The sequence below is a fragment of the Podarcis tiliguerta genome (assembly GCF_965153285.1).
Source record: "Podarcis tiliguerta genome assembly, chromosome: 7".
Taxonomy (NCBI): domain Eukaryota; kingdom Metazoa; phylum Chordata; class Lepidosauria; order Squamata; family Lacertidae; genus Podarcis; species Podarcis tiliguerta.
Genome location: NC_139540.1, coordinates 66,859,896 through 66,873,151, shown reverse-complemented (window position 1 = coordinate 66,873,151; position 13,256 = coordinate 66,859,896). Strand labels below are relative to the sequence as shown.

The 13,256-nt window shown below is 46.3% G+C and overlaps 1 protein-coding gene across 2 annotated transcripts in view; it reads left to right on the top strand.

Moving 5' to 3' along the window:
- CDH6 (cadherin 6) overlaps positions 1 to 13,256 on the top strand; it is a 170,383-nt gene that overhangs the window by 140,031 nt on the left and 17,096 nt on the right. Inside the window, exons 8-11 of one of the 2 annotated variants that reach the window (XM_083449427.1) lie at positions 4,081 to 4,217; positions 10,712 to 10,833; positions 12,724 to 12,841; positions 12,931 to 13,182. In XM_083449427.1, coding sequence (XP_083305553.1) covers positions 4,081 to 4,217; positions 10,712 to 10,833; positions 12,724 to 12,841; positions 12,931 to 13,182 — 629 coding nt within the window. Of the gene's footprint in view, positions 1 to 4,080; positions 4,218 to 9,088; positions 9,874 to 10,045; positions 10,834 to 12,723; positions 12,842 to 12,930; positions 13,183 to 13,256 lie in introns of those variants that run through there. The other variant, XM_083449428.1, reaches the window with a different exon arrangement.

Here is a 13,256-nt window from a genome sequence, read left to right as displayed (position 1 = left end):
TCACATACACCGTGCTAAATCTGTGATGTTCGGATTTCTGGATATTAGGCTTCCGTTTGAAAAACTTACACCGCTAATCCCCAGTTCGCTGAATATGTGAAAGATGCTTGCTTAAAGCTTGTTAAATAACTTGGCAAATCCAAACTGTGGCACTACTGCCAACTTTCAGTATATGTCTGAGATATTAATTGTTGCCCCAGCTTGAGGTCCTGGTTTCTGCAACTCATATAATTCCAGGAGAATTTCTGCTGGCATGCAGCCTTTGAAGTCGACAGACACACAAACTCTTCCAGCCCCAGACTTTTAAAAGGTATCAGGGAGATGTTCTTTCCTTTCACTTGAAAAGAAGCAGCAGCAGCAGAAAGTCTCGTGATCTTTAATTCACTTTAATCCGTTCATCAGGAAGGCTTGACTGCTGACCTTTCAACAGATGGAATTAGAAACGGTAACCTAACGCCATGGCCCTGTAAGTTTGTTACGTTGAGCGCAGATGCTAAATTCACAGTGACTACATACAACCCCACTTAAAAACCCTTGCTTTGAAGGAGCTCCACCATGTAGCCAACTTCAGGTCCCATCTTATTCCCCATCCAACCCTCTCTCTCTGTGTGTGATGGCCTGGGATTTGGACTCGGATGCTGAACCTGAGGGATCCCAGCCTGCACAGGATTCCCCGCCTCCAGAACCAGCTGAGCTGGGGCTGGGGCATGAGCCTGAAGGGTCCTCACCTGTGCTGGATCCTCAGGTGCAGGCACCAGCAGAGTCTGCTCTGGCTCCTAAGGTGATGGAGCACCCATTGCCTTCAGGTGCTTGACTCTAAGCCCCGTCAGAGGAAGCTGAGGTTGCCTCTGGGTCCGGTATCCCTCCAGCCTCTCCTGAGCTGCAGAGGCTCAGGGCAGAGAGGCGGAGGGAACTATGTTCCCACAGGAGGAGTGCTCGCCTCCAGGCCAGGAGAGGTGAGTCACCTGAGGATCGGGACCGCCCTATGCCTCAGGGCAGATAAAAGCCGGCCAGACCCAGTCCCAAGTTGCAGGAGCAACATTGTTGGTTGCTAGTTCCTGCCTGAGCTCCTGACCTGCCCTGGCTCCCTGCTTGCTTGCCTGTTCCTGACTTCACCTGACACCCTGCCCTGCACCCAGCTTCAGCTACTACAGACTGCCTCCACATTGCATCTTTGACTTGCACCGAACTTGGACCTCGCCTCTGGGGTAACCCATGGGACCAGCACACTCTCCCTCTCTCCCGCACCAATCCTTGGGAGCAGGGAAACAGTTGGCTGAATTCCAACTCTTCCACTTGGCAACCTCAGCCAATCTCCCCTGCTGCTTTCCTGGGCATTACAGCAACCATAGTGTGGTTGAAACAGGTAAAGCGATATGGGAGGATAACTTGCAATCTCTTGCCTAAGCAGACACTGTCAGGAGCTTGTCCTACACTTGAGTAGGACCCTGGCAGAGACACATGCCCGACTGGCATGTTCCCTCCCTCCTGGTCGATCGTTCGGGAGCTTCAAAAGCTTTCTTCAGTCCAAACATCACAGCGATCGATGCCAACAGACATCAGCACACTTAGGGATCCGCAGAATCTTTGCAGCTTGCGTGACAGACCTCAGCAACTCAGCATTTTGGCTAATCTGCTTTATTTACATATAAACACACACAGAGCACTGCAACATGGCTCCCTCTCTCTCTCTAGCATCAGACAACAAAGAGAATGAACAAAGGACAATAGTCCCACTTCACGGAACACAGTAACACAAACATCCTGTCTCCGTCACTTCCCATTCTGTGGAGTCAAAACATACCATGTCATGTGAAAGACAACAATCCCATGACTGCAATCACGAAGCAGGAATTCTAACAGACACCACATTGAACACTTATCGAAGAGCATTTGGAGGAAGAACCACTTCAACCTGGCACAGGCTGTGTGGCACTCCTGCAAAGAAAAAGGGCTGTCCAGTTGGTCCCAGATCATACACTTGTGGATTGGAGTGTGCGTGTCCCCACTACTGCCATGGAAAGACAAGCCATCGCCTTGCACTCAAGTGTCTAATATTAGTATTCCTCACCTTTTGCCTGTGCAGTTTACTGTGATGCATGAGAAGCTTTTTCGGATGGCACGGGCAGGAGGGAAGCTTTGCGTACCCAGGCGCAGACCCTCCTCCCTGAGAGCCAGGCCCCAGATAGTTAAGACACAAGACAGCATAGGTATAGGATTAAAACAGGCCACAACTTTATTAATTTCTGATGTAGGAATGCCTTGGCTTAGGCATTGGGTGTGTATCCCTCACAGTCCCCCAGTTGGGGTCTGCGGCTAAGCAGGGTCAGACAGGAATCTGGGGGACACTGCAAAACGTGCGTTTACACAGCTGCCCCCCCTTTTCCTGTTGTGGAGGGGAGTTTTACCGTCCACCGAGTGCTCATGGTCAGTGGCTCCCCTCACAAACCCCTCTAACAGGGCCCTGATAACACCGCCGCATGAGGGATGCGTTACCACACTACGGGACAAGAAGATAAACCCAGGAGCTGCTTGGTAAAACAGAAGGCTTCCCCATACCCAGCTCCCTAGCTCCCAGTTGGTTACCCCCTGAACCGTCCAACAATGAGCCTCTCTCCATGACACTTCGAGTTGACTGAATGGCCAGCGTCGGCAGAAGCCTCCTTACCTGGCCCTTGCTCCACCTGCCCCCTAATTTGAGCTGGGGCCAGGCGGGACCCCTGCAACCTCGCTGGCCAGCCCTTGGCCAACAGCTATGGCTCGGCTCCCGAGGCCAGGGAGCCTGCGCAAGGTCACAAAAGCCGCCCACCAACAATACTGGTGAGCGGTCATTCTATAGCCCTTGCCGACTGATCCATTTCATCTGTTGCCTTCCTATATCCTGCAGTTTATTGCCAGCCTAGCCAAAATATTATAAATCCTGCCAAAAAAAAAACTTTTTAAAAATTGCATTGCTGACATTTCCATTTTAGGTGGGTCAGTGATTTTCAGCAAGTTCTGCTCTTGGGTACATTTGGTATTGAATTATTTAGAAGCAGTGATTGGTCATCCTGTTCAGTTGGGAAGTGCAGGAAAACAGCAGCCTGTTCCTTCCCTTGCATGAGTAAATCTGTGCCCTACAGTTATTTTATTATTATTTTGTTTATTGAATTTATATACCGCCCTATACCCGGAGGTCTCAGGGCGGTTTACGGTTTATAGAGAAGGCTACAGAGCTCACTAAATTTTCACTAATGCACGCAACCATTCTTGAGGCAGAAAAGTGCAATGAAACACCTTTTGGTTCAGTTTTCTGTGATAGGCAGTGCAATCGTAGACATGACTACTCAGGAGTAAGGCCTTGTGATGCCTTGGGTGAAGTTACTTAGGTTGCAAATAATGTTACGCTTACCTGGAAATAAATGTGCAAGAGAGTTGCAGGCTGAATAAGCCAGAGCATCACTATGTTCATGCCACATTAGCTTTCAACATGATCATTAGCAGGAATTTTTCACAAAATTATATTATACTACAGAAACATTGAGCTGGGAGGAAATGATCTTGTGGCAGGTTTTCTACCATATCACGCTTTGAAAATTTTATTTTCTGCACAAGAAGCTTCACAGGTTGCATTTGTATTTTGAAGAATGCAAGTTGTTGTTCACCTGTTGAATCTTGATGTCTGTACCAAGGAAACAAAGGGGGAGATAGCCAAATATTTTTTTAAAAATCCTTGCTCAAGTAAAGAACTCCAGAATGCCAATTGTAGCACTTAACATGGAAATTATAAATTGGCCTAATGTGTTTGGGTTGTGTCTCAATGGGTGGTGTTGTGAATAAAATAGGATTTTGGCAAATATATGGTGAGGAATTACAAATGTTCCATCTGCTGAAGCAGGGTTTGTACCGACCAGGATCCTTAGATAAATCCTGCCCAAATCACAGAAGGTATCAAGATGTTGCAGTTCACAATATCAGTACAACAACCTTGGTTTGGTGGGGTTTGTTGTTGTTGTTTGCAATATAGCTGTAGAGTGCACCATAAAATTATTTAAAAGCATTTTTGGAGCGATCTCTAAATGACTTTGTTTCTATTTTCAGGTATTCTGTAGATCGGCATACTGACATGGACAGAATATTCAACATTGATTCTGGAAACGGTTCAATATTTACTTCCAAACTTCTTGACCGGGAAACATTATTGTGGCATAACATTACAGTAGTAGCTTCCGAGATCAGTAAGTTCTGCATAAACACCATTGCCGTAACGGATGCAGCCTTCCAGCTGAGAATGGCTGAAAGGAAGTCAATCTCCATGCTTTGGTTGTTTTGCTGTTATTCATGGAAGTAAACTTTAAAAAAGCTTCTGTATTTTCCCCTCTTTCTTTCCCAAGGCTACAGCTTATGAAGAGGCAACTTTGTGCCTGAATGGAAAGGAAATTAGTATGCCCCTCATTTCAGATCAAATAGACTAAAGAAATCCTCCTGGCCATTGGTTAATTAGGATGGCAATTGCTGCTTGTGAACAGCTGCATAGATTGTACCCCTCCCCACAAAAAGGGGTACATAATATTGAGGAAGGAGAGAGGAATATGCTGTTCTTTATGTCCCAACTAAATTCAGCCCTGTAGCATTGACCAAGATACTTAAAAGGCCATCATTTCAAGTCACTTACTTCTTTCTGCGTTCCCCTATTAATTTCATTAGGGCCAGATTTAATTAGAAGCCCGGAGCCCAGTACATCACTCCTAAATCCACTTACATGAAAGCTATTATAGATGGGACTTGCTTCCAAGTAGGCAGGCTTAGAGGACTAGCAGAAGGTGTTTAGATTGCATTCAAACCAAAGGCCAATTTGTCAACTTCAGGAACATCAAAAGCATTTGCAACCCTTCTCCGTTTCTTGTTTGGTCTGCATGGGGACTCTGGGTTGGGAGGAAGGGGAACACTTCACAATTAGGCGAGTCTAGATAATCAAGTAGGGACGCAGGTGGCGCTGTGGGTAAATCCTCAGTGCCTAGGACTTGCCGATCGCATGGTCGGCGGTTCGAATCCCCGCGGCGGGGTGCGCTCCCGTCGTTCGGTCCCAGCACCTGCCCACCTAGCAGTTCGAAAGCACCCCTGGGTGCAAGTAGATAAATAGGGACCGCTTACCAGGGGGAAGGTAAACGGCGTTCCGTGTGCTGTGCTGGCTCGCCAGATGCAGCTTGTCACACTGGCCACGTGACCTGGAAGTGTCTGCGGACAGCGCTGCCTCCTGGCCTATAGAGTGAGATGAGCGCACAACCCTAGAGTCTGGCAAGACTGGCCCGTACGCGCAGGGGTACCTTTACCTTTACCTAGATAATCAAGTAACTGTAGGTTGCACACAACTAATTAATGAATCATCTCTATTAATGCCAGTGGGTCTATTCTAAGTAGAGCTAGCACAGAAGATCACTCCGTTGAGTTCAATATTCATGCAGGGAGCCTGTGCAAATTAGGGAGCCTTGTTTAAGCACCTGTTTTCTATGTAAACCTGCCACCGAACACTTTTTTAATCATCTCCAATATTTTAGGTCACATCCAGGTAACTAGATGTCTCGTTAATGGGAGACATCAAAACTTCTTCCAGGAAACCATGGTAACTGCAGTTCTGAGAGGAAGGGGGGAAATGGCGGACAGCTAACTTGGGTGGCCAGATTAAAAAAAGAGGACAGGCTCCTACACCTTTAATGGCAAGCAGAAGATAAATAATCTCTCAAAATTGCCTCTTCTGCACAACAGTTGGAAGGTTCAGGAGCTCTGTGTTCTTCTGCATTTGGCTACCCTATCTCTTTCCAGTGATTCTCACTGGACTACAATGACCAGAATTCTTTAACCATCACATTTAAAGGGATATAGAAGTGATCGCTATCTAGCAAAGAGAGAGCCTAGGAGCACCTACATGTGCAAATGTAATTCAGTCAACACTGAGAAGAATCTTGTTTTGTTGCATTGACTGTGAAGCACAGCAGAATAACAATTATTTAATGCCTTCCATGGCATTAGATAGCTAGATTCTACAGGAAATCTCAAGGCTCTTCTTTGCAGCTCAGCAGGAGGAACAGAGCTATGTATATCCTATATTTGAGGAAGGGGGGGAATAAAAAAAACAAAAATTTGCTCCCAGGCCCTCTCAATTATGTGCCAAGAGAAATGCTGAATTCTGCGCTTGGAATAAATTATTCAAATTTCTCTAGGTTTTGACATTTAAGCGGGTGTTGCTAATTTAAGGTAGGCTTGAAAGTCTAGTCTGAAAACTTGCTCTTTTTAAAAAAGAAAGAAAGAAAGCAAACTGAGATTCTTAGGAAGCCAGTTCATGCATCCAATACCACATTCTGTGATTATTATTTTTTTTTTTCTCGGCTCTTGTAAAATTGCTGCATACACATGGATCTGCTTGATCCTTCCTTTTTCTTATGCATTATGTGTAGCTATAAAATGGGTCACTGAACTCTTTCTGAAAACACTGCTCAAGTAGTTTAGAGAGCAGTAGGGCAAGGCCTGAGCTAGCGTGCCTCAGGTGTATGATCTTTGGTTAGCCTCTCAGAAGGGAAGGGATGGAAGAATGCTTTGCTCCTCTCCCCACAATCTCTACTCAAAAACATTTTATGGAATCTTAAATAACATGTCGACAAGCAAGTAGCTTTTTCTTATTTTCTGGCAGCCACAATGCCACTTTACCATCTCTTCAGACCACGCTGTTGACTGTGCAGAAAACAGGGGTGAATAACCTTTGTCACGCTGAACGCCACATTTCCTTTTGGGCAATGTTTCGAAGGCCACCTGCTAGCAGTGAGCAGGCCCAGAGTAACAGTGGGGAGATCAAGGAATGTAAATTTCTCATTGTGTAGTACGCTTGTTTCCACACACAAACACACACAAACACCAGACAAGCAAGAGGTATTATCTGAGGTCTAGGGCACATTCCAACCAGAGGAAAAACTCCCCTGGCATAAAGCAGGCCCAGTGAGGGGTGTGGCTTGGAGAAAGTTCAAAGGGCCACACAGGGAGATATGGAGGGCCGCATTCATCCTTCAGGCCTGAAGTTCCCAACCCCTGACCAAGAACAATTGCTAAGTTTGGGGCATTTTATTGCTTTCTGTCCAGTTGTGCATATGCTTGCCCAGCACTGAGTGTGCTTTTTACCCGACAGAGCGTTCTCTGTTTCTGAAGCCACAAGTGCACACTGTTGTCATGCGCTTCCATGTGATGAGAAGAAAATTGCCCCACGTCTCAGCGTGATCATCATTTATCATCGATAAAGGCACCAGCAGGCACTAATGCAAACAGTAAAACTAGCAGGTCCTTGCCTTCCAACTCACAATTTTGTTTGACATTTTTTAGATGCTAAAGAATGTGAAACAAAGGGAAGGAGGACTTAAGGGGAGGAGAAAAACTGTGCACTAGCTAAGTGAAATAAACAGTGAGTAAAACACAGACTATAATTAGCCGACGAGTAAGAAAGGGAAGAGAGAGAGCAAATTAGTTTTTAGTAGTTTCTTAACATGGCAAAGAGGAGATCAGTCAGACATCTCTTTTTTTATTTTTATCAATGCTTCCTCCAGGATAGTAAATTCCTAGTCTTCAGCTATGTACTGCTAATTTGTAAGATGGTCCAAAAGATGTTAAAGATGTCGTTGTTCTCTAAAATTGTCATACCATGGTGCTTCCTATACATTGGAGCTACTTTTCTCCACATGGACCCAAAATATGGCATGGATCTTTCTCATGGTGCTGAGGTGACATATAAAGAGCACCTATGTTTATGACCGATTACACAGCCAGCCAGTGTGGTATAATAGCTAAGAACAAGTATGCTGAGGACTACATCCTTGGGAGACAGCTGGAGTTTTTGCAGATGTTGGACGCCCTTTGTCCAAACAAGACATCTGTGGATGTTACAGGTGCCACAGGAATATGATCATAACCTGCTCGGTCAATAAAATATAGAATGTGCAGCTCCACCATTCAATGATGAGGCCCCATACTTCCTCTAGTGATTTGAAATATGAAGGTTAAGTGAGTCATGGGCAATTTGCAACTGCCAGGAACGATGTCTCAATGCCTTCCATCAGGAAGATTTTGGGCACCACATGGCAGGACAGAGTTCTGAACAAAGATGTCCTTTCCTAAGCTCACATTCCCAGACGTCCTGTCTCAGCGACGTCTACACTGGCTTGTTCATGTCCACAGAATGGAAGATGGCAGGATACCTAAGGACGTGCTCTACCAGTAGCTGGCTTCAGGCACCAGGCCCATTGGCAGACCAACTCTGTGCTACAAAGATGTCTGCAAATGTGACAACGTGTGGCAATCCCTTGCAGATGACTGCAGTGCCTGGAGACTGTTATGTACTGAAGTTCTCACCCTGGGCCAGCAAGGGGATACTGTAGATAGTTATGCAAATAAGGGATCGAAAGTGACGTTCAGTGATTGGATAGTTTTAGAAAGTTGTTACAGTAACGTTGTACTGGAGCTCTATATAAGCAGGCTGACTGAACCCTTCAGTTCAGTTCAGTTCTGTCCTGGCCTGTGAATAAACAAGAGCTGTTTGAAGAATTTCTGTGTCGTCTGATATGTTCACCCACAACTTAACACTGGCGACGAGGATGGGATGGATGGACAACAGAGCACAGCCAGATGCAGCCACCCTCTGAGCAGAGCTGAATCACTGAGCTGAAACACCGAGCGAAATCACTGAACGTCACTTTCGATCCCTTATTTGCATAACTATCTACAGTATCCCCCTGCTGGCCCAGGGTGAGAACTTCAGTACATAATAGAGACAGGTTGTGCTTCCATAACAGTGGCCAAAGGAGGAATGATCGCTGGGAGGAGCGCAGAGAGGGGAAACGTCATGGTGCATCTGCAGCAGCACAACAGGACACCTTCATCTGCCCCAGCTGCAACAAAACATGTCTCTCTGATATCGGTCTCCACAGGCACAGCAGCCGCTGTAACCTTCCAACGGTTTGACTTCACTCCCAAAGGCACACTCCTCCTTCATCTCCTCCTTGATGCCAGCCAAAAGCTCCATACCTGCTAATTATCTCTGTATTTTAGGGGTTACAGAGGGACCCTCAGCAAAGGAGGAATATTTTCATGGTTATTGCAATGCATACTCCTGACAAACATATGCCTCTCTGTTGGGCCACCTTGACTTACTCACGAGCCCAAGGAAATCAGTGGCGGACGCAGAAGTGGGATTCAAGTTGTTCAGTATGCAGTATGAGAGTTCTGAAGTTGTTTTGAATGATGAATTTTCCACACCTGAAAGCTATGAAAGGTGAAGCAGCAAGTGCACCACAGAAAGCACTTCAAAAGCCAAGATCAAGAGAAATTTAGGATTTCAGTCTTTGGTTTGATAGATGCTACATGAATAACTAAGAAATGTGTGTGTTTGCATAATGCAGCGAGAGGAAGGGAGCTGCCTGCTCCACAGAGTAACGCTTCCCACTCCTTCCACAAGAAAAAGAACGAACCAGGTGACAATTAGGTTAGACTGAAGAGAACAAAGTTAAGCAATTTATTCATTGAAGAAAAAGAACTCGGGAGGGATGAGGAAGAGATAAAGAGCAGCGAAGCTTAAAGTTTGCGTAAGCATATTGGAAAGTGGTGTTCCTGATAGTTATCGCCCGAGAACAGATTGCTTGCTTGTGGGAGAGAATATTGATTTTGCATTTCTAAGCAAGTTTCTCCTATTGACTTCAACTCTATGTTTTAAAATGTTGCAGCTTTCAGATTCGCAGCCGTTAAGGCTATACAAAGAAAAACCTTCACTTGACATGTTTATCCTGCAATTCCGGTGTCCCTGGGAAGCCATTGGGGGGGGGGACTTAGGAAGCATCAGATTACCCTCTCCCAGGGCCAGTGGCGTAGCGTGGGGGGTGCAGGGGGGCCGGCCGCACCGGGCGCAACATCTGGGGGGGGCGCACTCACACTCGCAGCTCTCTGCCCCTACCTGGCTCACGGGTTAGGGGGCACAAATTACTTGCCTTGCCCCGGATGCTGACAACCCACGCTACGCCACTCCCCAGGGCAGAGAGAAAGAACTCTGAGGTTCAAAGAGGGAATTCAATGCTGAATGCCCCATCCTTTCTGTAAAGGAAGGGGGAAGCTAGAAGAGCCCACTTCTGCTCTTCCTTGCACAACCGTCTTGTAAGGCTGTGGCCCAAATGATTCAATAATGATGTCACCAATACTTGCTTAGTTATTTTACATATTTCCCGTATGGCTGTTGTCCAGAATAGTTGGATTTTAGACATCACCCCAGAATTGGCCCTACTAAATATCTTCCAAGACAATTCACATCTGAAGGGCTTTTTCCATGCAGTAATATTTGATGGTCAGCCACACAAGAGTGGCAGATCAAATTTCAAATGTAAAGACCTCCGTGGGGGTTTCTGGTGGTCTGCTTGGCGGAATTTTATAAAGTCGGATGGATGTGAAAGCGGGAGAGGATCGAAGGAGATAAAAATGAGCATAGAATTCCTACCTTTGGTTTAGGAGGCAGTTAGAGATGTGTTCTGATTGTACCTGCAAATTCCCCTTAACTCTCACAAATAAATTGTGCACGCAAAAAAATGTCGCTCATTGCTTGCATTAGCCTTGTGAATGTATTGTTCCAAACAAGGCAGTGGGTAGGTGGGGCGGGAGTCAAACTCATTACTAAAATGTTTTCACCGGCTTTCTCTTTGTGTCACTACAGACAACCCAAAGGAAAGCAGCCGCATCCCAGTGTTTATTAAAGTCCTGGACGTGAATGACAACGCCCCGGAGTTTGCCATGTTTTACGAAACCTTCGTCTGCGAAAACGCAAAGGCCGAGCAGGTGTGCGGTTTGCGCTTCGTAACGAATAAATATGAGATTTATAAACGTGGTCTGTGTTACAGTGGCAACAGCACTGTGCCTGTAAGCTGGCACTATGCATTGCAAAGGAACTGACAGTGATGCTAAGTGAAATGAGACCATGACTATCTTGCATCGGCTTGCGACTGGCATTCCCTTAGGAGCTGATGTGATGCGGCATTGCATATCACAGAGTTCAGCGTGGTTCCTTCTTGAACTTCAGTTTGCCGGCCCCATATTTTCCTTTAATTTGCTCTGTTTAATGCTTCTCTTGATGAATCCCTTGCAGGTTTGATATGAAAGGCACATATTTGAAATTACCGTATTTTTCGCTCTATAAGATGCACCAGACCACAAGACGCACCTAGTTTTTGGAGGAGGAAAACAAGAAAAAAAATATTCTGAATCTCAGAAGCCAGAACAGCAAGAGGGATCACTGTGCAGTGAAAGCAGCAATCCCTCTTGCTGTTGTGGCTTCTGGGATAGCTGTGCAGCCTGCATTCGCTCCATAAGACGCACACACATTTCCCCTTACTTTTAGGAGGGAAAAAGTGAGTCTTATAGAGCAAAAAATACGGTAGTTCTGTTGCCACCTAGGTATTTGCAAGATATGGGTGGGGAATGAGACAAAAGATTGGGGTCTTCTTTTTTTAAATGGACTGAAAAGAACTACTCAACATACTCTGGTGTTTGGGGAGGCAAAGCCCTTTGTAGTTACCCCAGTTCACCATGCCCTACAGCCCGGGAGACAATTCACTAGTTGGGTGTGTGGCGGATTGCCTGGGCATTCTGTGCCCCAGAAGAAAGGCAAAGTCTGAAGGGGGCATCTAAATGTGTTCCACAGAGTGCATTTAGAAACCTACCAGGTTTCCCAGTCATGAGGTGGCTTGCAAGCGCATTCAGCTGAGCACAGAAACCCCCTTTAGCCCATCTCTCTCAACATGAGATGGTTGGGGAGGAACAGGTATAATAAGGTTGCCCTATGTCCGGAATTTTCCAGACATAGCTGGGATTTGGGCATCAAGAACTTATACCCCACCCATCTGGCTAGGTTTCCCCAGCCACCCTGGGTGGCTCCCAACAGAACACTAAAAACAGAATAATACTTCAAACATCAAAAACGTTCCTAAACAGGGCTGCCTTCAGGTGTCTTCTAAAAGTCAGATAGTTGTTTATTTCCTTGGCATCTGATGGGAGGGTGTTCCACAGGGTAGGTGCCACTACCAAGAAGCTCTACCTGCTTCCCTGTAACCTCACTTCTCACAGTGAGGGAACTGCCAGAAGGCCATTGGAGCTGGACCTCAGTGTCCAGGCTGAACAATGGGGGTGGAGACACTCCTTCAGGCATACTGGGCCTTTGAGGCCATTTAGGGCTTTAAAGGTCAGCACCAACACTTTGACTTCTGTTTGAAAACGTACTGGGAGCCAATGTAGGTCTTTCAGGACTGCTGTTATGGGTCTCGGCAGCCACTCCCACTCACCAGTCTAGTTACCGCATTCTGGATTAGTTGTAGTTTCTGGGTCACCTTCAAAGGTAGCCCCACGTAGAAAACGTTGCAGTAGTCCAAACGGGAGATAACTAGAGCATGCACCACTCTGGTGAGACAGTCCACAGGCAGGTAGGGTCTCAGCCTGCGTACCAGATGGAACTAGTAGAAAATCTCAGTATGAGACACGTATTCCAAAGCAACTCTTAGAGAACAACATTTCTTTGCTGGAAATCTCAACTGCTGCTATCCGCTTGGCACACTGCTTCGAACTCATTGCTCTAAGGTTATTTGTGAAATAATACATTGTGAACAAGGTCTTGGTCTCAAAGAGCCTGGCTGTCACAGCAATGGTAATACAATAATGCCATTGTCCATTTTTTAGCTCATACAGACCTTAAGTGCCGTTGACAAAGACGACTCTTTCGGCGGACACAAATTTTCCTTCTCGCTGGCTCCCGAAGTAGCCAGCAGCTCCAATTTCACCCTTCAGGACAACAGAGGTAATTCTTGTCTATCTGCTTCATTCTGTTTGGGGTTGGGGAACTTTCAGAATGAACATGCTGCTTACAATACTCATGGTTCTCTCCAGATAACACAGCCGCAATCTACACAAGGAGAACTCGGTATAACAGACACGAGATGAATATCTACCTCCTGCCCGTGGTAATATCGGACAACGACTACCCGATTCAGAGCAGCACGGAAACCGTGACCATCCGAGTGTGCGCCTGCGACCAGAGAGGGAAAATGCTCTCCTGTAACGCCGAAGCACTGATCCATCCAACCGGCCTCAGCACAGGCGCTCTGATCGCGATTCTCCTCTGCATCATTATACTGCTAGGTAAAGGAGTCGCTTGAATTGCGGGAGGTGGGAAGAGAATGTCCATTGATGGAGAATGCATGTGTGCTACACGT